This window comes from Coffea eugenioides, chromosome 9 (assembly GCF_003713205.1).
Source record: "Coffea eugenioides isolate CCC68of chromosome 9, Ceug_1.0, whole genome shotgun sequence".
In the NCBI taxonomy this organism is placed as follows: Eukaryota; Viridiplantae; Streptophyta; class Magnoliopsida; order Gentianales; family Rubiaceae; genus Coffea; species Coffea eugenioides.
This window is the reverse complement of record NC_040043.1, coordinates 37,800,205-37,827,148: the sequence shown is the minus strand read 5'-3', so window position 1 is coordinate 37,827,148 and position 26,944 is coordinate 37,800,205. Positions and strand designations below refer to the sequence as shown.

Here is a 26,944-nt window from a genome sequence, read left to right as displayed (position 1 = left end):
GCATTCCTCATTCTAATCGTTTTTTGGCAATTCTTTGGTATATCATATGTTCGTTTTCTTCCTTTTGGATTACTTTGTTTTTCTTTGGTGGTTTTTCAGGGTTTCAGTTTCGCATCAAAGAAAAAAAAATTTTGACAGTCTTCCTTTCGGTTTCTGCAGGCCCATTTCAACTGCTTCATCTAGCTTGTTCTTCTGCTTACGCCTGCCTGTTGCTCCAGGTAATTTCCTTTCTACTTGGTTTCGCATCACCCTGTTCTGGTTTTTTTATATATTCTTATTCTTGTTGTTATGGCTTGCTTCTCTGTTCGCTCCAACCTCTCCCCCCCTATCTCTCTTACTGCTATGCTTGCTCCGTTCCATTACATGCTATGTTTGCTTTCTTTTTACACGCTTAACTTGCAATGTGTCTTCTTTTGCTTCATTGTGTGCAACTTTATATTGCATTTTGTGTCTTTCGATTCAAAGAAATACATTGGCCTTTATGTATTTGTATGCTTTTCAAGCTCGCATTATCCACACATGGATAAAAATGTTAAGAGACGTAAGAGGTATGCGGAAATGCCGCATAGCCAGAAAGCTGACCTGCTCCGTCGCCGTCGAGAACGGAACGCTTCAAAGAAGGCAGCCACTGCTGTGCCTTCTTCTGATGAAACGATCCGTTTTCAAAGACCTGTCGAGAATAGCCGAGATTATTTTAGTAGTACTCCACTAGGATATACTCAGACTGGTGTTGTTTTGGTTGGCGCTGTGGATAGTTCCATCCCAGCTTCTTCATCTTTAAATGACAATAGGGAAAATCTGTTCATTACTCAGTCAGAATATGTTACTTCATCTTCTTATCCTACGCCAGCCTCTCTTCCGTCGCAACTTTCTCGAGGTATACTTATAATTTGGTTCGCCATCAATTTGCTTTATTTTTGTAGCCTAATTAGAACTCGGTCGTTTGCTTAGCTCTTGAACCTTGTAACTTTTTAGACAAAAAAACTTGCTACTCACTCTTCCAAAGAAGCAACCTGCCTTCTCCTGCTAATCATCATTCCCATTAGCCATGTGTATATACTTCTATCTTCTTTTTGGATCTTTCCAGGTAGGAATCTTCAGCATGTGCCTTCCAGATTATCTCGGCTAGAAAATATTCCAACCCAATCTGCTATTCTTCCTCCTACTCCAAATTGTGAACACTGTGGTGCCAAACGCTTCCCTTCAGAACCTCTTTCTTTTTGTTGCTCTGAAGGTGAAATCTCTGTTGTTGCTCCTGCTATGCCTAATGCTCTTAAGCGCCTATTCATTGGTAATGATGAGGAATGCGAGCACTTTAGGAAGAACTCCCGTACATATAATAATAATGTGGCGTTCACGTCTTATGGTGCTAAGTATGATCGTGAGCTGACAAAAAATACAAAAGGGGTTTATACATTTCGAGTCCAGGGCCAGGTATATCACTTCTTGGATGGTCTAATCTCTCCGTCTGATAAATCCTCGGGAGTTCAGTTATATTTTTTTGACACTGATGAAGAGCTCACAAACAGAGTTCAAAATTCTGATAAGCTTCGGCCAGCCACCCTCAAGCTGTTAATGACAATCCTGCAAGAAAATCCTTATAGGCGGTTTTTTAAAGAACTTAGGCATGTTCAGGCCATTGAGACCCATACTATAGTTCTTAGGTGCTATCCTGGCCTAGATCAGCGTGTCTTTAATCTTCCTACTGCCTCTCAAGTTGCCGCTATATGGACCGAGCCAGATGATGAGTTGGCTGAGAAAAGCCCCCACATTCAGGTTTATAGCCATTCCAACGCAAGTTATAGGGTCCAATCATATTATGCGTGTTACGATCCTCTTCAGTATCCTCTTCTCTTCCCTAGAGGTGAATCTGGTTGGCATCGTGGGATCAAGAGGCTATTCTCAAAAAGGAAGAAACCTGATACTGATGACCCAGAAGTTCATGTTGATTTTTCTTCTGCCCAGGATTCTTCTGCCTTATTCCACTTTGAAGATATAGGCATGTCTATTTCTTATATTTATACACTCTTTCTGCTGTCCTACTCTATATATTTTGCTATAAGATATTGCTCTTTTTCCCCTTTTTAGCTGCTCGGCAAAAAACCTCTCAAGACTATACTGTTTCTGCTAGGGAGTACTATTGTTATCGGCTGCAAATAAGAGACAATGATGATTCTATGTTGATTCATAGCCTGAGATTATTTCAGCAATTTGTTGTTGGTACATATATAAAAATTGAAACATCTAGACTGGATTTTCATAGAAAGCGGCAAACTGAAATTAGAACAGAGATCCTTCAACGGGTTCTAGACAGTGTTCCAATAGGCCAAACACAGGGGTCTAGAGTCGGCCGTCGAATTGTATTGCCTGCTTCATTTATTGGCGGCCCAAGGGACATGAGAAGAAGATATCTTGATGCAATGACCTTGGTTCAAAAGTACGGCAAGCCTGACATATTTCTTACCATGACTTGCAATCCGATGTGGAAAGAAATTCAGGAGAATCTTCAATACCATGAAAAACCACAGGATAGGCCTGATTTGCTGGCTAGAGTTTTTAGAGCTACGTTTGAAATGTTAAAGGTTGAACTCCTTAAGAAACAGATTTTTGGTGAGGTTGCAGCCTGTGTCTATGTTATTGAATTCCAAAAGCGAGGCTTTCCACATGCCCATTTGCTGCTTATTCTTAAATCAGGCTCCAAACTATTGAATCCTGAATCATATGACAAAATTGTTTGTGCTGAAATACCAGACCCTGTCAAGAATAGGCATTTATATTCCCTGGTCATTAAGCATATGATTCATGGCCCCTGTGGTTATAGGGATAAACAAAGCCCGTGCATGAGAGCTGGTAAATGCAAAAATCATTATCCTAAAAACTTTGCTCCTTATACAGTTCATGGTGAGGACAACTATGCATGTTATAGAAGAAGAGATGATGGCAGAAAAATAAAGGTGCGCAAGCATGAGCTCAACAACCAATGGGTGATACCTTACAGCCCATACTTATTAGCTCTATTTGATTGCCACATCAATGTTGAGATCTGCTCCACTGTTAAGCTTGTTAAGTACCTTTACAAATATATTTTTAAAGGTCATGATCTTATCAGCTTTAATCTTCTTGACCAAGCATCTTCTGGTACCATTGATGAAATTAATTCCTTCCAGCAAGCACGTTGGGTTTCACCTCCGGAAGCTTTGTGGCGCATATATGAATTTCGCCTAACAGAAATGAATCCAGCAGTTTATACCCTCCAAGTCCACCTTCCTGACCAACAATTTGTTTCTTTTGATAAAAGTTCAGATCTGTGGTATCTGTTAAGGAAGATTGATTTTTCAAAGACTATGCTGACTGAGTTTTTCAGAATGAACAAAACCAATACCACAGCTCAGAATTTGAAATGTTTATATAGAGATTTCCCTCAACACTTTGTGTGGACACCAAAGACAAAGACATGGTCAGAGAGGAGTCGTAGAACGATCATAGGAAGGCTGGTAACTGTTGAACCTAAAGAAGGAGAAAGATGCTATTTAAGACTTTTACTCAAACATATTCCGGGTCCAACGTCATTTGATGACTTACTTATGGCTAGAGGTCATAAAACAGCCTCTTTTAGAGAGGCCTGTTTGGAGCTAGACTTGCTTCAATCTGATTCTTATATAGAACAAGCATTAGAGGAAGCAGCTCATTTCCAGATGCCTTATTTGTTAAGGTCTTTATTCGCAATGCTTCTTTTCTATTGCTGCCCGAAAGACCCTAAACATCTTTGGCAATCATTTGAAGAACATCTATCTTCTGATTATAAACGAAGCTCAGCTCATCGGCATTGCACGCCGATAAAGATCAAAAGAAAAGTTCTTTGGGATATTAATGTAACATTGGAGCACATGGGGAAAACCCTCGATGATTATCATTTTCTTGAAGATTCCTTTGCATCTTGCCATGGTGAGCGTCTGACCAAAGAAGTTCAAAGTGAAACAACCATACCTATTGATCCAAAAGATCTGCTTCTTGCTCAAAAAATGAATTCTGACCAGAGGCATGCATTTGACTTAATTCTGGATTCAGTATCCTGTTCAAAGGGTCAAGCTTTCTTTGTAGATGGTCCAGGTGGAACCGGGAAAACTTTCTTATATCGCTCGCTTCTTGCTTCTCTACGCTCAGAAGGATATGTCGCAATAGCAGTTGCCACATCTGGTGTTGCGGCATCGCTCCTCCCTGGTGGTAGAACTGCACATTCAAGGTTTAAGATCCCTTTGGACTTTTCAAAACAAAAGGCTTGTCAATTAAGTAAACAAAGCAGTGTTGCAAGGCTGATTGTTGATGCTAAATTAATCTTGTGGGATGAAGCTTCGATGGCAAAAAGAGAAGCAATAGAAGCGTTTCATTGTCTTCTTACAGATATAATGGAATCTGATCTACCATTTGGAGGAAAAACAATTGTTTTTGGCGGTGATTTTCGCCAAACCCTGCCTGTTATTGAACATCTACCTCCACCAGATTTGGTCCAATCAACTCTTTTATGCTCCCATTTATGGTCTCATATGTGTAAACTACAACTAGGAACAAATATGAGAGCTGCCTTAGATCCAGCATTTTCAGCTTTTTTGCTTAGAGTTGGAGAAGGTGTTGAACCTGTTGATGAACATGGTCAAATATCTCTACCATCTCATATGGTTATTCCTTATCATAACAAAGAAGAATCACTTGACAGGTTATAATCATTTAGTGTGCTATTAGTCGTTCTTTTTGTCCATGTACTTTGATTGCTCCCGCTAATTACATGTACAATTTTCCAGGTTACTTGGGACCATATTTCCTGATATGAATCTATACTCATGTGATCCTTACCAAATGATAAATAGATGTGTCCTTTGCCCAAAAAACTGTTCAGTTGATGAAATTAATGAGATGATGATTGCAAAATTCCCTGGATGTCTTCACAGATATATAAGCTGTGATAGAACTGTTGATAGGAGATATCAAGCGGATTATCAGGACTTTCTAAATTCTTTGAACCCAAAAGGTCTACCTCATCATGAACTCTTGCTCAAAGAAAACTGTCCTATAATGCTCCTCAGAAATCTGAATCCAACAGAAGGTCTTTGCAATGGAACCAGATTAATCTGTAGAGAATTGGCTGAACACACAATTTCTGCCGAAATTGTCTCTAGCCTTCATAGAGGCAAAAAGGTCTTCATCCCAAAAATTTCCTTGCAAACTTCTGACACCGAAAAACACGGTATTCCATTCATACGGACACAATTTCTTGTCCGTTTATGCTTTGCAATGATAATCAATAAATCTCAGGGTCAGACTCTTGACTATGTTGGAATTTACCTCCGTGAACCAGTCTTTTCTCATGGCCAGCTTTATGTTGCTCTCTCTAGAGCTAGGAATTCTTCTGCAGTTAAAGTTTTGATTGCTCCGGGTACTTTTGATAACGTCAAAACTGATTGTAAAACAAGAAATGTTGTATTTCACGATATCTTTAAACTCACTAACATATGATATATGAGGTCTGCTCAGTGATACCATTCATTACTTATTATTTTATCATTTACACATTCACACCCTGTTGCTAATTTGTCACTTTCTTTCTATTTTTGCAAAAAAAATACAGGATGCACGATGTTATCTCAGTTAAAAACGTCCTGTCTGGATCTGAGGGTTGGACCTGCAAAGTAACTGTGCAAGAAAAGCAGCAAATAACTGGCTCAACAATGACGCCAACAAAAAAGCAAAAACTTATTTTGCTGGATCCAGAGGTCTTCTTACTGCTACAATTTATATCTACTTGTTCATACTTCATGCCTAAGCACTTCGCTGTTAAAAAATCACATTCATCAGTTGGATTATTGCCATTGAATTCGTGGTGGAGCTAAGTGCTACGTCTGAAATGGATGGGAGCCACCTCTAGAGTCCAAATATGGATTATTGCCATTGAATTTCAAACGGAGCTAAGTGCTACATCCGAAATGGATGGGAGCCACCTTTAGAGTCCGAATATGGATTATTGCCGTTGAATTCAGCCACCTCTGGAGTCCGAATATGGATTATTGCCATTGAATTTCTGACGGAACTAAGTATTACATCTGAAATGGACGGGAGCCATCTCTAGTGTCCGAATATAGATTATTGCTATTGAATTCCTGACGGAGCTAAGTGCTATGTCCGAAATGGACGAGAGCCACCTCTAGAGTTCAAATATGGATTATTGACCTTGAATAACTGAACAAAACTAAGTGTTGTGTGGGGCTAAATGCTACTTGGACGGGGACTATCTCTAGTGCCTACAGGACTAAGTGTCATGTCAGACAGGGGGTCACCCCTAGAGCCCGTACGAGCCACTTCTAGAGTCCATAGCAGTCCTGTATCCTTTGAAATTGATTGTACTATGTGTTATTACTTGGCTTGTTCATGCCTGCTCCATGAAATACGTGATTGTACCACTGTTAAATGATGTCTCTGGATATTTCTTGTTACATGCCAGATGTGATCATGTCTTAATGCGACTTTTAGGATGCCTGTTAGTTTACTTGCATGTTTTCTTGGAACCTTACTGGGCGAAAGTTCATCCCTTTAGCTAGTTTCCTTAACATGGGTTGACAACGTGGAATTGGGGTAAATAGATATCGCTCAAGAGTTGACGTCTTGTTTTAAATAACTTGCCATCTTAGTTATACTTAGAGATTTGATTAAATGACTTAGATGGTTATCCATTTGGTTGTATATACAAGTCTGGATGATTTGGAATTCTGGATAGTGTGTAATATTTAACCATGGAGTTTTGATGTTTATTTTGGGGTTCATGTTATTAAAGTTAGAAATTGTTATTGTTTCCTAAGATTCGTGAGTGAGTCCTGACGAGAGTTGGGCAGGTGATCCGCCAAACCCTTTGGTTCATCTTAGGGGAAAGGTGGGTCGTCACAGTAACACCATTCTTGCTCAACTCTACCCTTCCACTTTGCTCAATAATCTTCACCCTTTAAGAGGTCAAGTCCCATCAAGTTTTCTTTTACATCGATAAATAGAATTTAATCTCCATCAGCTTCATGCGATTCTCTAGCATTGACCTTGGTCTATTTTGTCCCAACAGTTGTCCCTTCAAACACATAATCGGCAATTTTGAAACTAATGAAATGTTTGATTTAAAAATTTGGAGAAGTCCCATCAATTTTTTGCACTTATTGCACCTGATAACATATTTCACCAACTAGTCATTTTTAAGAATCTAAATATGTAACTATTCATTTTGAATTTTCTTAGCCCTTTTATGTAGAACTCGTAATATAGTTAGTCGACTTCTTGTCTTCTCTTATGAACTTTTAAACCCTCTTATCAGGTACGTCTTTTGAACTTCAAAACTCATCATTTTTGGCATTTATAGCTATCTAGTTTCCTAAGCTTCTCCTAAACGCTTCGACTATTCATATGTCCTTTCACATTTCTTCTTTTCACTTTCTTTGTTTATAACCAAAATATAATTCACACTCTCTTTTCCATTCTTTCTACAACTACCCATAGCCATAGTTGAACAAACAATTAAAACTTCTTTCTAAACCATCCCAACAATCATCAAACAGAATTTATTTTGGTCCTTGATCTATCTACTACATCAATCAATCGTCGAACCCTATTACAATCAATACCATGAATCCCTGCACAATATAGTTCCCATAAACTATACTATTCATCCTGATATGCATTACACTCTATTCCTTGATCTTTTCCAACCTTTGTGATCATTCGATTCCCAACTTTTGAACACAGTCATGGTCTGAGAAAAACAATGTCCATGATCAGTTCTTAGGTTGGAATGAAAGGTTTGAGAAGCCTTTCACTAGTAAATGGATAAAATATAGTATCTTTCATGCCATTAATTTGTGCAAATACAAATTCATAGCCTATTGACTTGTTGGCAACGTTATAATATTTTTGGAACTCATCAACAAATGCTATTCTATTATATAGTATTCTCATGATATTGACTATCGTTGATATTTTTGCCCTATTGGAATCTTGCCTCATAGATGCCTAGTTATTATGGACTGAATACTAAATTTAATGACTTCTAATTAATGAACTCTCAAAGCACCAGATTCGGATTAACAAACAAATTTAAAGATTGATGTGTTCATCTTGAATATCATAGGCATCATTCTAGTCATTAACCTCACCATTATGTCCTCAGGGTACTAAATTGAGTATGTTAGTTGATTAAATGAAATTGAAAGTTTTGATAAATTTTCAACTGTAGATTATAAAATGTATTATGTGTGCTACAAATTGAATCTTTTTGCTTTTGAAGAAAGAAGCGATAAGAGTCATTGATAAAAGAGATAAGAATCAATGATAAAAAAAAAGACAAGAACAAAAAGAAAAAGGGTAGAAAAAAATTGAGCAACAAAAATGTTACATAATCTATGGATCAAATTGTCTTTTTGGAAAAAGGAGTGCGAGCTAAAGACAAAGGGCGGATAAAATAACATATTACCCTTTCAATCATTCAAGGCTCTCCATCTAGAACTCTATGATAATTCTCATTTAGCTTAACGTGTTAATGAAAACTCCTTCTCTAGATTTGTTGTTTTAATTCAAATGTAAATTTCTTATCTTTCTTAGTTTTTGTTCTAGCAAATGGTATCCAAGCGAATTCCTTAGGATGTTCAAAATTAGGCTTCTTCTCTAGATCTTCAAGAATTTTTGACATATCTTTTCAAGAATCAATTCTACCAAAACATTGAACAGTTTCCAACATCTAATCCTATCTAAAGACTTAACAATTCTTGAGTACTCATGTTTTGATGATTAAAAATGATTGATGTGAAGTTTCAACAATTTCAAATTGTATTTAAATGATAGACAAATAGATCTCATTAGAAGAAAAATCGAAGATGATCTAAGAGGAAAAAAAATAAAGATTGCATACACAGTTTCATATAGAAGAAAAAAAGGTTTAGCTGGCCAAAGTAGTTCAGATGAAGGACTAAGGATCAGTGATCCTCTTTGCCAAGTTTTCTCTCTAGCAAAATTTCAAGGCATCTTTCAGACACTTGCCATATGTTTGGCGGTTGGATTTTCCTAATAGCTAGTATTTTGAATTTTGAGTTTTTTTATTCATGTATTGAAATTATTTCAAATAAGATTAAGAGGTTACTTAAGGGGAGGGTAAGATCTATAGTTTAAGGGCATAGATTAACTCTATTTTACAAAGTTATTTTGACTCACTTATAAATTTTGATCAAGTTGCCAGAGATGGAAAAATCCTACACTTAGGAATATTTATAAATTGGTTCCATTTAATATTTAATTGGGTAAAATATTTGATATTATTAGTCAACCTAATTCAACCTTCTCTTAAGTTATATGTTAGGCCTTACACCATCTATCTTTATTTTCATCACAACCATCATGAAGTAAATTTTTATCATTCCCTGTTTGTAGTGTTTCTCTAAAAGATCTCTTCTCCAAACATTAGTAAAAGAACTTTGAAATAGTCTCTCAATGTACCAGTAACTCACAGATCTATGGCATGGGTTTGGTATAACTTCACTTATAGATACACACTTAAATTTTTTGTTCTATTTGACGATGCCACCATCTTTCTTAGTTTCTCAGCATTTGGCCTAGAGTCTTTCCCAACTATGGTCCTATTCCTTCTAATTTTCATAAAGTGATTCTACATGACAATTGATGGGGTGGCAATCATACTAGTATCAGGTCTCATCAAAATTCCAAAGTTTAACATACTTGAATAGAGTAGTATTAGGATGGGTGATTAGAGATGTCAATCAGTTTGAGTCACAAATTGGTTGGTCATATTAAAACCCAGGTAACCTAGATAACACACTAACTCATACACACATCTGCTATATTTTTTGTGTCACAATATTGAACTGAATATGGCCCTTTAAATTCATGAATTACCCAAACCCGACCTGAAATGACCTATTTTATTTGATGTTATTTTTCTAGGCAAGAACCCATATGGCTGTATCACTTGTGACAATAATCAATAAGACTGCTAACTTTTGGAGTTCACACGATCGCATCATTACCTTTCATATTAATCACTAACATTCTAAATAAATGGTCACAAGCCAAATGTAGTTGTCACGCCCCATTTTTTTAAAAAAAAATAAAATTTAGGTGTTTAAAAATGTATTTTCAATTTTTAGAAAATAAATAAAGAAAAAAGGCCTAAAATGAGACTTAAAATATGCGACAATTTTGGCCCAAAATGATAGTCTAAAAAAGTTTTTAGGAAAAAATAGGAGTCGTCATTTGGTATTGAATTTAGGTGTACCAAATCACTCAAAATATATTTTTAAATAAATAAATAAAAATAATAAAAATCCCTTTTAGATGACTCCAGCTCTTTGAAAACAAGAGAAAAGAGTTCGTCAGTCACGGTTGAAGAAAGAGAAGACAAAGATTTGGTAAACTCAAACTTAAGGCACCCTTTCAACCTAACCAAGGTTGTTGCTAGATTTAATCAAAAAATTTTCCTAATCTAACCTATAAATTTATTACATTAGGATGTTTCTATATGGATGTAAATCTAGACCTAGGGGGACATTGAGAGGGTCGAAATGTCTTTTCAAAATTTAATTAGTACACTAATTACGATGTCCAAAAGTGATTTTTTGAAGAGGTCACAAATATATAAGAGATGAGACTCGAAAAAAAAACAAAAATTATAATATATAAATTTACATGACCTAAAAGAGAGGAATGCAACATAATGGGTATGAGAGACTAAAATTCGTGATACAATTTTCCTTCTTATAGAGAGGATGAGAGCGTGCTAAGGCCAAGAAACCACATTCGTTCATTTTTCATATTCGAAGGGTGATTCTCCTAATTTAGTCAAGCAAAATAAACTAGTCTACTTCTAATTTTCTAAATGAGATGCAAGTCTAAATGTCATGTTCCACGCACATAGGGATAAGAGAGATGATATAGAGAGAAAATATCATGCAAGATGAGAAAAAAGATCTTAAAATGAAAAATGTACATGAAATGCAATAAATATCATGCAAACATATGATTCTAGTGTGTAGACGGCCCTAAGGGTCTAGCATTGGATTAATCCATTTCTACAAGTTCTCACTAGCGTTGGACAAGTGAAAAATCGAGAAAAAATGCCACAATTAGCATTGGACTAGTATGGTGATGTCATGCATTTATTATAAATAAATAAATCATATAAATATAATTAAAACGAATAAACATATAAAACATGTAGAGCACGTAACACATAAGTATAATATCTAGATGCAAAGACCCTAAAGAAAGCGAATAAACATATAAGCATACAAACATGCAAGCACACAAACAAATAAACGCACATAAAGATCTAACTATTACATTTGGGCCCCTAACTACAATTTAAGAGGGGAATTTGAAAAATAATAATCTAACTATTACATTTATCTAACTAATTACATTTTAACAAAAATAAAACCTATCTATTACATAGTCTAGCTAAATACATTTTTTGAACATCTATCTATTACAATTGACATTTAAATGCCTCTCAAATAATCATCAAAATTAAATAAAATAAATGAAATTTAAAATGAATAAAATGAGTAAATAAAAGAAAAAAGCACTCAAAACATGCAATCACACAAAAAAAAAACACATAGAAGCACATAAGAGGGTTTAAAATAATACTAGAAATTACCTTTCCTTGAAGTAGTGGTTTAATGAGTTGGATTTGCCCTATTTATACTCCAAAATCAACAAAATGGTCAAGCCATCAATTTAATTAACAAATAAAGAGAATAAAATATAAAAATATGGCAAATTCACTTTATTATTACAAAAAAATGAAAATAACCATGAAATCTACCAATTAAAAGCATTAAAATGAAGTATAATTAAGAATTAAAGACAACAGACAAATTACAACTTAGAAAATTAAAGCTATTAGGGACCTAATTACAAAAATTAAGAAAGTTTTTGAAGTCAAATTATAATTATTAGAAAAGATAGGGGTCAAAATTGAATAAAAGATAAAGTTTAGGGATCAAATTATAATTAAATTAAGGACCTAATTGAAATAAATTTAAATTTTTTAGGCTACAGTGAAATTATTTAAAAGATCAAGGACTAAACTGCAAATTTATTTTCTGGTCTAACAGGAAATGGGCTTTAGGGCCAAATCCACTTTGGCCCAATGAATTAGGAGCAGGCCAAATGTTGGGTTTAAGCCACCAAGCCCACATGCAAACCCAAACAAAAGTCAAGTTTTAGCCTAGTTTTTAGCCCAAAAACACAAAAAATAGTGTCCAAATGACTTAAGAAAGATCAAACATACCAACAAAATTAGAAAAATAAAAGGTCTAAGAATAACTAAGAAACTTATGAAAATTCCGACGGGTTGACCCACCGGAAACAGAAAAAATTCTGGCCAATATGGCCGGAATTCTAGTTAGAAAATTTTTCCGAGGGCTTTCTAGCTCAACAATTTACATCTACCAACTCCTTTCATCATTCTAAACATGTTTATATCATCAAAATCACTTTAAAAGCATTGTATTTTTCAAAAAAAAAAACAAACAAAGTTTAAGAAAAAAATAAAAAATAAATATATAAAAAAAAGAAACAACACCCACATATCAACTTTCTACTTTTCATCAAGAAACTCAACAAAACTTCATAAAAGTTTATACCAATGCCCTACATGGATCTAAAAGGGAAAGAAATATGACAAATCCCAAACCAAAAACATTTCAAAGGAATCGCCTTTGTCAAACTAAAAAATATGAAGAATCAAACTTCAAAAACTAGACAAATATCATATGAAAGTGAGAAAAAATTATCAAGTAAAGTTACCTACAACTCCTTGGAAGATTTCAAGTCAAAATAAACCGTGAGAGACCACCGGAATTCAAAATTTATGAAACGTTTTCTCTTTGAAATGAAGATTTTCGAAAACTAGGGTTGATTTTCTCCCAATTTTGACACCAAATTTGGCAGCCTTAAAGCTATTTTCTCATGAAACTTTCAACACAAAAGTTTTCTACTGCATCTATAGATTATCCAAAAAAACAAGAATCAATCAAAAAGGGGTCAAAATAAAGGAGAAAAGTGGGCACGAACAGGGCTGCTTTGTCAGACCTGGTTCAAAATTTGCAGAAATTTTTTTCTCTTTTCTTGCCTTTTCTCTCTCTCTCTCTCTCTCACCCTAAAGCTGCATTTTTTTTTTGGTTGTATGAAGCCAAGAAACCCTAAACCTAAGATGAAGGGTTGAGATTTATTTTTTGAAAGTGATGATGTGTTGCTTTCGAAACCCTTTGATCAATTTGATTAGCTATCCAAAGATAAGATTTGGGAAGGGTGAGCTGTCTTTTGTACTAACTAATCTTGGGGGAAAAGAAAGCTTTTTCTTTTTTTTTTTTTTTAAGAGAAAAGGAGAAATGGGTTAATTGGGCCTCTTTCATTTGTTTTCTTTTTTCCAGATTTTTATTGGGTTTTGTTTTGGACTTTGGGGAAATTTTGTTGGATTAAAGACAAAAAAAAATTTCTACTATATATATTTGTAATGATTTTGAAAATCCCATTTTCTTTTTCCCTACAAAAATAAAATGAAATGATTATTTAAACAATGATATAAAGACATAATAAAAAGTTAACAAATTTTTTTGGTGTCTACAGTAGTTAAAAAGTCATTAAATTTTAATCCATTGCAAGCCAAAAATTCTATAAAGTTGCACAATTTACTACCTAATTAGTTTTCCACAAAACCCATGAAAATGTCAGTCACTAGAATTCATATTAAATGGCTACAAGTCAATAATCTTACAAAATCATAGTTTAACATATAATAAATGACATAATAAAATCTAGGAGTCTTAAACTATAAAATAGTTCAATATATAGTGTGAAAGAGTTGACAAAATTTGTAGTTTAAAGATTATAATAAGAAGTGAAAATTTTGAATCACTTAATTGCAAATTACAAAATACAAGCCGATAATATAGAGCCCTTGGAAGCATCTTAAAAGTTGAATTCCACCTAATAGGAACATCATGAAATAAGGCTTTTTTAGAATCAAAAGATGTTTGTATCACATATTGTGTGAACCTTAATTTGCTTGTTTGAAAACTCTTGACATATTTCACACGTTCTCTTATTTTATCGATAGAATTGTCAATTTCTTTCAAACCATCCTGCACCATCAAGTCTAAAATGTACACAATATTGCACATAAAATAAAATACTATCACGAACCAAAGCATTTTTCAACCTAATCTAATTTTTAAGAATTTCAATACAAGAATCATTTGTAGAAGGATTATCTAATGCAATGGCAAATGGTTTCTTTTCAATAACCCAACTACTAGACAAATTGCACATTTTTTCAGCTAAAGCAACACCACTACGAGGAGAAGGCATATAGAAAAAACTAAAAAATAAAAATAAAAATTGAGCACTCAATTACTATCAATAAAATGTGCAATCAAACTCAAACACCTATAAGTAACAATAGAGCTACATGCATCAAAGGTAAACATATCTGACTAGAACATGCATCCAATTCACTACCAAGTGTATTAATTAACTTATCTAGCATGTAATCTTTTAATGTTTGCATTGGTTGTGTTTCTAGTAATATATTTAACTTGGGATTCCAAATATGCAAGAACCTTACTAACTCCATTATACTTCATAAATGAAAATGGGGCTTAATTCCTTACTAGTGCTGGCACACGTAACATTTACAATTCTCTTGATTGAACTATGCATTTCATGTGGATAGTGAGCCTGCATCATAAGTAATGAGATACTATCCATTATCCTTTGTTGTCAATTTCTGACATCTTTTAAGGTGTCAATGTAAATTATTTGCTCCGCCCTTACTCTCAGCTAAATATTTGTGCTTACATTTGTTGCATTTACACAACAACTTCTCATTTGGATCTTTTTTAGGTATAATATTAAAGAAGTCCCAAACTTCAAAACTCAATTTTTTCTTTGTGCTAAATATATTGATTTTCCCTTTGGGAGATAGCTATAGTAAGATTGTTGACTAAGATTCCACTGTCTCTTCAATGCTATCACCATTAGTATCTCTATCATGGCCAACTAAATTTGGATCTGTATTTCTTATATTTATGTATTAATCATCAAGAAATAAACAATTCATATTAGTGGTGTATTCTAAACCCCATCAAGAATGTGCTAGTATCATTAGTTAGAATCCATTCATTCTCTTTTCCCTAATAGTACTACGAAATGCTAACCTAATCCAAGAATTACAAGCAGGCAGAATTATAAAGAATAAAAATTTAAAAAATCTACCATTTTAATTAAAAGAAATAAAAAAGACAAGCACACACCATTTTCAATAATAAAGACAATTAAGTTTATTTATAAAACAAAAAACAGACCTTCTTCGATTTGGAGTAGAGTTTGTGTAGACTAGAGAAGTTTGATGTTTAAGGAAGACTACAAGAGTTGAAAAGGTCAAGACAACTTGAAGACATGAGAACCATGTGGTGAGTTTGCCTTTTCTATTTGTGAGGGGAATAGAGACAATGAAGTAAAGATTTCAGAGAGCGATAAACTTGAAAAGAGACAATAAAAATAAAAGAAATGTGAAATGGCTAGTCTACCAACGATCGGAGATGGAGAGGCCATGGGAGATAGAGAGAGGGTTGAGAGAGACAGGGCAGTGATTGACAGAAGGTATAAGGATGTGAACTTGTGATAGTGAGAATGTGAGATTAGAATTAACTACTCCTAAAGTAATTGACCATCAAGAAAGTTTTAAAACTCTACTTAGGTATAAATTAATGGTTCAAATCCCTTGGAATGCATTCTAAAAATTCAAGCTTTTCTGGAGGAAAAAAGAATGTGAGATTAGAGTTGGAAACTTATGAGACAAGAGAATTGACTTTCAGTTTAAAATAGATTTTTATTTGTTTTATTTTTTAATTTATACGAGTTAAGCAAGTTATAAGGGTCAGCTCAAAAATAACTTAAGAGTGGATTTGTTTGTCTTATAGGTTTGTCAAATTTGATCCCTGATTCTACGAAACTGCGAGAGTTAAAACCCAAAACCGCTAATTTCATGTTGTGCTTTTTGGTCATGCCATACTCATTTTGAAAACATCACTTATTAGTCTATACTCTTCGACCTTTTAAAAGAGAAAAAATGGAAAGAAAATCCATCGGTCTTGGACTCACGAAGTCAAAATTGAAAAGAAAAGGAACTTAACCGACTTGCTCTTCGCCGATCTTATGGCCGCAGCGAACCCAGCATAAATCTCAGATCAAGAGTCACTCACACACTATATTTTCTCCAACTCAGCCATCACAAGCACCAAAACCTGTACATACATGTAAATAGCTCTGCAGATACCGTACAACATCAATTCATCATTTGTAAGGCACTGATTAGCGATGAGTCAGCTGAAGAATTAAAGAATAGAGGATAGTGCCAAAAAAAGAGCATTAAACTAAGCAGCCTTCAAAAGTTTCCACTTTACATTGAAGAGCTGAGCAGAAACAGAAACAGGCCTCCTTTAAAGCGGTATCAAGTACCAAGAAAATCTACCCAAATGATCAGATTCACAATGGGCCTTAACATGCTGCTCCTGCTAGCCATGGTTGCTACCAATATTCTTTCACTTTACCACCTCTCATCCAACCTCCAATCTAAACCCCCTGCTCCAGCCGCAGTCCCTGACCACCTCCTCCATCAGCTTCGCACGATACGCGCCACCATTAACCACCTCACGCGCCTCCAGTCTACCGCCACTGAAACAACTTCTAGTGCTAAAAAATCCCGCCCCACCATCCCATCTGACCTCCTGATTTACACTCACATCTCCCCTATTGCTTCTTCTTGCAAGGACTATCCTGAGCTTCTTTATCAGTACATGAATTACATCCCTTTTAGTCTCTGTCCAAGTGATGCGCTTTTAGCTGAGTCTCTTATCCTCCGCGGCTGCCACCCTCTCCCGCGGCGGCGCTGCTTTTCAAGAACCACCAGCACCAACCCCAGTTCACTTCCTACAACCCCTTTTGGCACCATCCCAGAAAACACTGTGATTTGGTCCCAGTATAGTAATTGCAAAAGCTTCACCTGCCTTGCAAGGTTCAACTCTGAAATGGGATTTGACATGAAAGTGGAAAAATCAAGATTTTTGGAGTATAAATCAGATCTGGATCTCCCAATTTCACAGCTTTTGCAGGTTTCGAAGTCAGCAAAAAGTGTTATTAGGCTTGCACTTGATATTGGAGGTGGTACAGGGACATTTGCTGCTCAAATGAGGCTGCAAAATGTGACAGTTATAACCACCACTATGAATCTTGGGGCACCCTACAATGAGGCAGTTGCACTGAGGGGCTTGGTTCCATTGCATGTTCCACTTCAGCAGAGGCTACCAGTGTTTGATGGAGTGGTGGATCTGGTGAGGTGTGGGCATGCTGTGAATAGGTGGATACCTGTGACTGCAATGGAATTCTTGTTTTTTGATGTTGATAGAGTGTTGAGGGGTGGAGGATACTTTTGGTTGGACCATTTCTTCAGTAAAAAAGTGGATCTTGAGAAGGTTTTTATGCCCTTGATTGGGAAGTTAGTGTACAAGAAGGTGAAATGGGCTGTCGCCAACAAGACTGATTCAAGTGGATTGAAAAATGGGGAGGTTTACTTGACTGCTCTGTTGCAGAAACCAGTCTCAAGATGAGATTTTCATTAGAGGTAACTCTTGTTTTCCTCAATCAACTACATCTCGTTATGATGTTTGTCACTCTTTATTCGATATTCTTGAGCTTGTGATCGTTTAATCTAAACAGATTTGGATATAGTCCTATATGATGTTGGAGAACTAGGCTAATAACTAGTGCTGTGTAATTTGACTAGGAAGTTAGTGAACTTACATGCTTTCCTCCTTAATATAGATCATCAATGCTGTGAAGCCTTCATCTGGATGATCTTCGGTGCAATACGCTGGATTATGTTTGTTGTTCATAGATCAAATTGTTCACATAATGATTGAAGATCTAGTGGGATTGATTCATCTCCTGAGGTTCTCATGAACCTAAACGTTGTTCCTCAAGTAGAACTCTTAATTACTATATATACATCATTTCTCTCTGTTTCATTGATAACTTCTTTTATCAACTTCTAGCATAGATTTTTCTTTAATCTCGAAGACTCAATTCTTCAGAGGAGTCCTTGTTTGATATATATTGGACATGTTTAGAAATTCTATTGAGCTTTGCTTTACTTGCTTTCTTCTTCACTTGGAGAGCCATTGGTTTCTACTTTCCTACTGGTCTCCATTTTCTTTCATGTCCCAGTGACCAAAATGGAAGTATATAAACCTTTGGGTATGCAACATAATGTCTCCGTAACAGAAGCGAATTGTGAACAGTTTCTTCTGTGTTTTGATAACTTAGGATTCCGTGTTTGCGTGACTGGTACATCCAACTGCTACTGTGTTTGAATTGCATTTTCCGTCATTTTTCATAGAAAAATTACTGTAGCGATTTGATATATGTGAGGGAAAAAGGTGATAGGGAAATGTGATCACGGAAAACGATAATATTTTCCGACGGAAACAAGCAATCCGCACAAGGTCTTCGGGAATGCAATTTGAGACCTACATAAGTTATATATTCACCATGCTTATGGAACTAACTCCGTAACTTTGTCTAGCAACTATGCTCTCCATTTGATGGTTGTACTTTAGATCAAGCTAAACTAGATTAAACATCTTGTCTCCTCCTTAGGCCAATATCTGAAACCAAACGTATTGCATAATACGAGGTTCTAATGAGTTTAATGATACCCAATTATGCTGTATCCTTGCATAATTCTTGTGCTATCAGTGTCAGCTTTTCCATCCAAACACAAAATTCAAAGGTGCAAGCGCCTTCCGAAAATCCCAAGGTGATGGCTTTATCTCATGCTAGCAAGGAGAAGTCTACAGAAATCACTACTCGTAGTTTTGTTCAACTTCTACAAAATGTGCTTTTTCCATTTTTAATTCGTTCCAAAAAATGGAACAGCTCCTACTATGCTCATGTGAAGATAATTTACCATAACACGTTAACATGTTATAAAGGACAAACTTCTATCTGTAGTATGCTTGAGTTTATCAGTTCGATAAATGGAGAATAACTCAAGCAGTTAAAGTGACCTCAAACTAATCATGAAAATGAGGATGTACATGAAAAGAGAAGCCCTGTATATATATATATATATATATATATATATATATATATATAGATAGATAGATAGATAGAACCAGAGCGTATCAAGTATTTTGGTGTACTAAAGAGTAGTTCAATCAGGTAGTACATGTTCACTTTTCCATCGATCCATAAACTGCTGGTAACAGGCATAGTGAGAACTGTGAATTGCAGGTCTTGTTTTTCCGCTCCTGAACTTTCTGTGTAACCAAATCCCACCTAACTTGGAACTGTTGCTTGATGGTCCTCCAGGATGCTACTACTAGCTGACTAATTACTGGCAGAGACCCCTTGTGAGCTGATGATCAATGCAATCACAAGCTGCTTCTATTCACCATCAAGAAGGATCAAGCTTTTAGCAATTGCTAATTGACCGAAGGGCTTTCAACAGCTGGAAAACAATCCGACAGCTAAAAGCAGTTTAAAAGGCATGATGTTACGGGATAAAAGAGTTCGAGGGGTTGTTGCTTATTAGTTCATTCGAGTTTCTTGTATCATTATCCAATAGTATCATACAGTAATTACACCCAATGTGTTTGTATTTATTAGTTTTGTAGACTGAAATAGGTTCTTCAAAAATGAATGCTAAGTCCATGACATAATGAACTGAAAGAAGAAACTTCAAAAGCATGATGCTTTTTTGAAGAGATCCATACCCCACCAACCTTATTCTAATTGGACTGAACAAGAGCCAGGCCGTCCTATGGCCATGTTGGTCCGTTTTGGCATCTCAGAGATTGTAACAACTTCAATGATGATACAAACACCATAAAACGGCCCCTGAATTGATGCACCTACAATCCTATCATCCATATATGTCAGACATAGGCACCTAGAATGCATGCATTGATAATGATATTCATTTGGTTTGCCATAAGGGATAATTTCACAAACCTCCCTTGAGGTTTCTGACACTTGCACTGAGACCCCTCCAGGTTTTAAAAATGGGATAATTTTAGAAACCTCCCCTGAGGTTTCTGACATTTATACTCACCTCCCCTGTGGTTTGAACAATTACACTGACCTCCCCTGAGATTACTAATCCTTTACAAATTCAGTCCAAATGATTAAAATATTGTTTTAGAGAGTGAAATTAGAATTTTGTACCTGATTTGCCATTTATGCTACATGTCCAATGAATGACAAAGTATTACAAATTAATTAATAATTAATAAACTTAAGGAGCGTAGTTTATAGGCAAATACGTATTACTTATTTAAAGTACCAACTCTTTACGGATATTTTACTTTCAAACATTTACTTTATTACAAATATTTATTCTCAAATACAGATTTGTATTTACTCTCAAATATTTAATTTTCGTTAAATAAAAAACCTACCAGTTTTTCTTCCGTAGAAATATTAATATAACACTTTTTCAATTTTAGTTATAAATATTTATGTATTTAGCATAAATTAAATGATTCAGGATAAAATACTCATAAAGAGCTAATACTTTACTCATATAATGGATGAAAATCATAAAAAATTAATACTTTATGGGCCATTTCTTTTTTAAAAAAATATTTAATTTATATCAAATAGATAACCTACTGATTTTCTTTTTGCGAGAATATTACTGTAACACTTTTTAATTTTTAATTACAAACGTTAATATATTTATCATAAATTAAATATTTGAAAATAAAATATTTGTAAAGATCGGGTACTTTAAATAGGTTATGTGTATTTGCCTATAAACTACTCCTTACTTAAATCAATAAACTACACTCCTTCCTTTAAAGAGTATAGTTTATAGGCAAATACACATAACCTATTTAAAGTACCGACTCTTTACAGATATTTTATTTTCAAATATTTAATTTATGATAAATATATTAACGTTTGTAATTAAAAATTAAAAAGTGTTACAGTAATATTCTCGCAAAAAGAAAATCAGTAGGTTATCTATTTAATATAAATTAAATATTTTTTAAAAAAAGAAATGGCCGATAAAGTATTAATTTTTTATGATTTTCATCAATTACATGAATAAAGTATTAGCTCTTTATGAGTATTTTATCCTGAATCATTTAATTTATATTAAATACATAAATATTTATATCTAAAAGTGAAAAAGTGTTATATTAATATTTCTATGGAAGAAAAACTGGTAGGTTTTGTATTTAACAAAAATTAAATATTTGAGAGTAAATACAAATCTGTATTTGAGAATAAATATTTGTAATAAAGTAAATATTTGAAAGTAAAATACTCGTAAAGAGTTGGTACTTTAAATAAGTAATACATATTTACCTATAAACTACACTCCTTAAAGTTTATTAATTATTAATTAATTTGTAATACTTTGTCATTCATTGGACATGTAGCACAAAGGACAAATCAGGTACAAAATTCTAATTTCACTCTCTAAAACAATATTTTAATCATTTGGACTAAATTTGTAAAGGATTAGTAATCTCAGGGGAGGTCAGTGTAATTGTTCAAACCACATGAGAGGTTAGTGTAAATGTCAGAAACCTCAGGGGAGGTTTCTGAAATTATCCCTTTAAAAATTTCACCTAGTTCCCCTGGCAGAGTGTTGGGGTCAATTGCTGACATGCAGAGCGCTGAAATGACCAATTTGTCCTCAGAGTTTGGTTTAGATGACTGACATTAACTAAATACACAAATGCATCTTCATATTGGTAATTACATTTAACTAGAATAACAGAAATTAATGTCTAATGAAGGTGATTAAAAAATCATTACTCCTAGGCAGCAATAGAAGAAACAATTTGGCGCCAATTTCTGATTATGAGTGATGTGATAAGGTTGATTGAACAGATGTATCTTGCTTTGTAGCTACAAACCTCAGAATGCAGATGTCTTTTGGCTAAATGTTAAGAAACGAGACAATGAAGAAGGTAGTGGAATTCAAGTGAAGCTGTCTTCATCTGGTGGAAATAAAGCTTCTTAAAAGCAGAAACTAAGGTACCAATTTCCATTTTCTTGATGCAGTACTGTAATGCAGTGTTGTAATGAATCAGTTTGTTAAAAAATTGCAACTGCTGGAGTAGTTTTTTGCTTGATCAGTAGATGTGTCAGCTGATGGGACTTGAAATTTCATGCACGATAGATGTATGCTGATGTTTTCTGGAAATTTCATTTGTTTCTGTTAAAAATGTGCATAGCAAAGTAAACTGTGTTGATATTAATAGTACCAGTATAGCTAGCAACTGGTGCATATCAACTTACTATGCCCTTTTTTCTGGTTCTGTACTGTAATGATGACCCTGTTCTAATGAATCAGTTTGTTATGGAATTCCATGTTATGGAGTAGTTTTTTGCTTGACTGCTAATATACATCATCTCCGGATTCTTGAACTTTCTGTAATGCTGATGTATGCTAATCTCTAATGTTTTGAATTCTGATATTTTCTAGAAATTTAATGTGTTTCTGTAAAACTTTAAAGGCATGAAGCTCGCACTTTTATTTATGAATCACTTTGCATCCAAATGTGAAAATATAGGATGGGGACTCTTGCTGCTGCATATGACATTGTTGTTCACTGTAATGCAAACAAAATCAGGATTCAAAATGTTGATCCAAGTGGCTATTCATACATTAAGTCGTTGTTTGATGTAACTGAAAAGACATTGAACAAAATCTCTGGGAATGTTAACATGATTATGCAGATGAGATGTGAAATTCTTGGGAAAAACAAGTGCCTGATGGATATGACTATTCAGTTAGCGAGATGTTCAAAATACATCAATCTAAACCAGTGATAAACTTGCATGTCTCTGATATGGAAATTATCCCTGCTGATGAAGAGAATAGCTTAGTAAATCCAATTACTATGAACATGCAAGATACTTTGCTTATTACACAGAATAACAAGACAGTAGGTGTAGAGGTTGATATTTCAGATGATGAAAATTGAAACTCTAGCTCTGATTCTTCATGGAGACACAATCTGGATAGTGATAATGAGGATGAAGTAGCTCTAGATAAGGTCTCAAATGATGACAGTGAGGATAGTGATACTAATTTTTTCTGATTTTGAAGACAATAAAGCAGAAATTGTGGTTCCTGATTCTGAAAGTGAGGAAGAGGATGACTCTATGAGACAATTAATGAGATCAAAGATATGCATTTACAATCCTAAAGATGAGATAGAGTTTGAGAAGGGTCAATTATTCACAAATGTGGATGCATTTATGGCTGTCTTGAAAGATTATGTTATTCAAAAATGCTTTCCACTTCTGAGATTGAAAAATGAGAGATCTAGAGTGACTGCTATATGTGCTGCTAAGGGATGTCAATGGAGAATACATGCATCACCAGTGGCTGATAATATGACTTTTCAGATTAAAAGTTACCAACCACATCACACTTGTGTGATGGTTAAACACTGTGCTGAAGCCACATCTGACTGGATGGTCAAGAAGCTGGTTGGTATCACGAGAGATCATCCTAATATGACCAGCAAAGGTGTAGAGGCAGAGTTGAGAAAGTATGGCGTGAAGCCAAGTAAAATGCAGATTTTCAGAGCTAAGAACAAAGCACTTGCTGAAATAGAAGGCACACATGCTGAATCTTATTCTAAACTTCCAAAATATGCTGAACTGTTAAGGAACAATAATCCCAACAGCATCTGTAAAATACATTATGATAGGCCAAATCTTTTAGTTGAGCCTAAATTTTGAGAATATTCATTAGATTTAGAGCTCAAAAGCTGGGATTCCTAGAAGGTTGTAGGCCTTTTGTGGGATTTGATGGATGTTTCTTGAAGGAGCCATTTGGAGGTGTGCTTATGACAGCAGTTGCTTTGGATGCAAACAACAACGTATTTCCAATATTATTTGCTATAGCTGAATGTGAGAACAAGGATACTTGGAGGTGGTTCTTCTACTACTTTCAAGAGTTCTTTGGACCATTTGACAACAACATCCCTTTAACTTTCATGAGTGATAGGCAAAAGGTACAAACACTGTGCTGAATCAATCCTTCAGGATACTAATCAAAATTCTGCTGGTAACTTATAATTTCATATTGCAGGGATTGAATCTTACTTATGAGGAGATATTTCCTGATGTAACTGGACGGCATTGTTGTGGGCATATATACAGCAATTTCAAGTCTCAATTTCCAAGTATATTACTTAGAAGTTTCTTTTGGAAGACAGCAAAAAGTTATGATGTTGTTGGCTATAATGAAGCAATTGCAAGTATTAAAGGTATTAACAGAGAGGCTTGGAAATATCTGGATAAAATTTCAAGAAGTTCCTGGTGTAAGTGTGATCATGTCACAAATAATTTCATTGAATCCTTTAATAACTGGGTTGGTGATCTTAGAGGAAAGCCTATACTGACATTAGTGGATGGTTTGAGGAGAAAGTTCATGAAAAACCTGCACAAGAGATACCAGAAAGGTTGCACCTTGACTGCTAATATCACTCCTAGAATTGCTAAGAAACTCACAGAAATTAGCCAAGCATTAAGAAAATGTGAGATGCATATGGCTAGTGAAGACACATTCGAGATTGGTGATCTGGACAGAAGCTACATAGTTGTTCTGAGCAAGAGTTATGTGATTGTGGTGCTTTTCAGATATCTAGAATTCCATGTAAACATGCAACACTAGGAATTATGTACAGGAGAGAAAAATTGGAACATTATTGTGAAGCTTGGTTCACAAAAGACATGTATTTGAAGGCATACTCTGCAATGATTCATCCTATTCCTGATGTGAAGAGGTGGCCAGCTATGCCTAATTTGCTCCCAAAAACTATGTTGTCACCTCCTTTGCGAAGAGCTCCTGGTAGACCAAGAGTAAATCGAAGAAGGGAAGCTGATAAGGGAGCTTCTTCTTCACAACCAAAAAGGTCAAGTACTCTCAAGTGTAGAAATTGTGGAGCTGCAGGTCATAATAAGAGGACCTGTAAAGGACCACCTGTGCAAAAATGGACTGCAAACAGAACCCCTGCTAAACTGGTAGAAGTATTGCAAAGTCATTACTGAACTGCATATTCCGTTTCATTGGTTTTTGTTATGTGTTAACTATTACTTACAACTCATTTGATGGTGTTTTGACAGAAGACAAATAGAAGAGGCAAACCAGGCAGAAGAATGGCCATCACAAGCTTATCAGGAGCTGTTCTTTGGGTAAACTGCTGCCAGTATTATGTTTCATTCGTTGTCTATTAGAATTATGTATGCAGAGGTTTCCAGAGCCTTACAAATACTCTCATTTTACGGGATCATGCAGAAGGAAATGTACCTATAGTTCACTCCAGTCAAGGGAGCAATCTTAGTCCTACGGATCATAATAGAGGTGTTAACGTGCAGAGGTTTTGTCAAACTACTGCTGCAGTAACTAACAGAAAGGTGTTAACTTGTATAGTATAGTTTGTCTAAGAGAATTACAAGTTCTGCAATACAATTTTTGCTCTGAACTTCACTTTCATGCTATTATGTTTACAGAGAGGAAGACCTGCTTCAAACAATCCTTCTACTTCAACAGTCAGAGGTGCTGGTAGGACCAAAAGTACCAGAATCTGCTCCAATCCTTAGGTGCCAGTTCACTTGACTTCTGAATCTACAAATGCTACATCTGTTAGCATGAATGCACCAGTAAATGTGAACTCCAATAGCATTAGCAGTACCAGCACTTTCAGCAACTGGTTTTGAGTTGCTAGTTCAGACTAGTTAGCATGTAATGATTAGCTTAGCTTCTCTTGAATTCGCAACTGCTATATGGAAAAGTACCAGAAGTTAGGACTGCTGAAATGTTTTGTTAATGGAAGCTAACACTCTCTTACAATATTAGTGGTGCAATTCTCACCATCTGCTATAGAAACTGTCCTGGTAGATGGTGTTTTGTACTTGTGGATTGCATGATGAAAATGTTATATGTACTACTGATATGATTATTGCATTTTAGCATGTGTAACGTCACTACTGCTATTATTCACGAGCTATTGTCAAACTGCATACTAGTGCTATTCATTATCTCATACAATGACTGTAAAGTGCTGCATACATGAATTTTACATTGGTTTAAGTAGCATTCTAACTGACATAGCCTTCTAGTTTCATTTGACTTTTACCAAAAAAGGCATACTATACAACTACTATAATGTTGCAGCAGATTTACATGAATTCAACCAATTGATTTTACTATTTGAATGAAAATAAATATAGCTAACAGTAGCATATTGGTGATGACCAGCACGTTTCCTAAGACACTTGGAGCTAGAAATTGTCTTTGCAGTTCCACGACAACATCAGATTGCCTTTCTGAAATGCCAAGAACTCTAGCTCTGCTAATATCCCTTTCCTTGTTTGTGTCTTGGTTGCTTCTTCTGCTATTAACTTCTTCTTCTTTTCCTCCATCATACCATTTGAAATATCTGCATTTTGAGCAGCAGAAATACAATTTGTCCAGATTCTTTTCGCTCGCTGATATCTTCACTGTGGCCTTGCAATTGCAGTAGCAATATCTGTTCTTAATAGTGAAAGTTGTGGGTGAATTCCAGGATTTTGCTAGTTAGCTTGAAGAGGCCATTGAATCTGCTAAATGTTTTCAGCTTAGCCTTCTGTTAATGCTCCTCACGATCTTTTGGCTTGAGGATAAAATGTGCTTTCCAGATGTTTATATGCAGTTAGAGGTTTCCAAATTTTTGGCCGTTGGAATATTGCAGGTTGCCATCGGCTATTCCTGTCAGCTACTGAAGATGTCTCCATGTAACAGAAAAAATTTTCCTGAATTGCATTTATA

The 26,944-nt window shown here is 35.1% G+C and overlaps 3 protein-coding genes across 4 annotated transcripts; all 3 read left to right on the top strand.

The window, feature by feature from the left end:
- The first annotated feature begins 519 nt into the window (after positions 1 to 519).
- Positions 520 to 5,688, top strand: LOC113782513. Its single transcript, XM_027328404.1, has 5 exons — positions 520 to 877; positions 1,088 to 1,999; positions 2,089 to 4,714; positions 4,800 to 5,431; positions 5,624 to 5,688. Exons 1-5 carry the CDS (start codon positions 520 to 522, stop codon positions 5,686 to 5,688), a joined length of 4,593 nt encoding a protein of 1,530 aa, XP_027184205.1.
- Positions 5,689 to 16,324: 10,636 nt separating this feature from the next.
- Positions 16,325 to 19,848, top strand: LOC113783106. 2 transcript variants are annotated; one of them, XM_027329143.1, is made up of 2 exons: positions 16,325 to 17,722; positions 19,471 to 19,848. In XM_027329143.1, exon 1 carries the CDS (start codon positions 16,578 to 16,580, stop codon positions 17,706 to 17,708), a length of 1,131 nt encoding a protein of 376 aa, XP_027184944.1. In that variant the 5' UTR covers positions 16,325 to 16,577; the 3' UTR covers positions 17,709 to 17,722; positions 19,471 to 19,848. The 2 variants fall into 2 exon arrangements, with proteins under 2 accessions (XP_027184944.1, XP_027184945.1); XM_027329144.1 differs by lacking the exon at positions 19,471 to 19,848 and adding an exon at positions 17,923 to 18,266.
- Positions 19,849 to 23,187: 3,339 nt separating this feature from the next.
- On the top strand, positions 23,188 to 26,914 carry LOC113782512. Its single transcript, XM_027328403.1, has 8 exons — positions 23,188 to 23,821; positions 23,917 to 24,146; positions 24,224 to 24,790; positions 24,880 to 25,158; positions 25,261 to 25,329; positions 25,372 to 25,551; positions 25,648 to 25,699; positions 26,868 to 26,914. Exons 1-8 carry the CDS (start codon positions 23,188 to 23,190, stop codon positions 26,912 to 26,914), a joined length of 2,058 nt encoding a protein of 685 aa, XP_027184204.1.
- Positions 26,915 to 26,944: the final 30 nt, after the last annotated feature.

Bases quoted from the DNA above. Each gene is read 5' to 3' on its own strand.
- LOC113782513 (XM_027328404.1), top strand. From the start codon at position 520: ATGGATAAAAATGTTAAGAGACGTAAGAGGTATGCGGAAATGCCGCAT. The intron at 878-1,087 runs GTATACTTATAA...GGATCTTTCCAG, and splicing joins TCCGTCGCAACTTTCTCGAG to GTAGGAATCTTCAGCATGTG. The intron at 4,715-4,799 runs GTTATAATCATT...ACAATTTTCCAG, and splicing joins AAAGAAGAATCACTTGACAG to GTTACTTGGGACCATATTTC.
- LOC113783106 (XM_027329143.1), top strand. From the start codon at position 16,578: ATGATCAGATTCACAATGGGCCTTAACATGCTGCTCCTGCTAGCCATG.
- LOC113782512 (XM_027328403.1), top strand. From the start codon at position 23,188: ATGACAGTGAGGATAGTGATACTAATTTTTTCTGATTTTGAAGACAAT. The intron at 24,791-24,879 runs GTAAACATGCAA...ATGTATTTGAAG, and splicing joins TCAGATATCTAGAATTCCAT to GCATACTCTGCAATGATTCA. The intron at 25,552-25,647 runs GTGTTAACTTGT...TTATGTTTACAG, and splicing joins CTGCAGTAACTAACAGAAAG to AGAGGAAGACCTGCTTCAAA.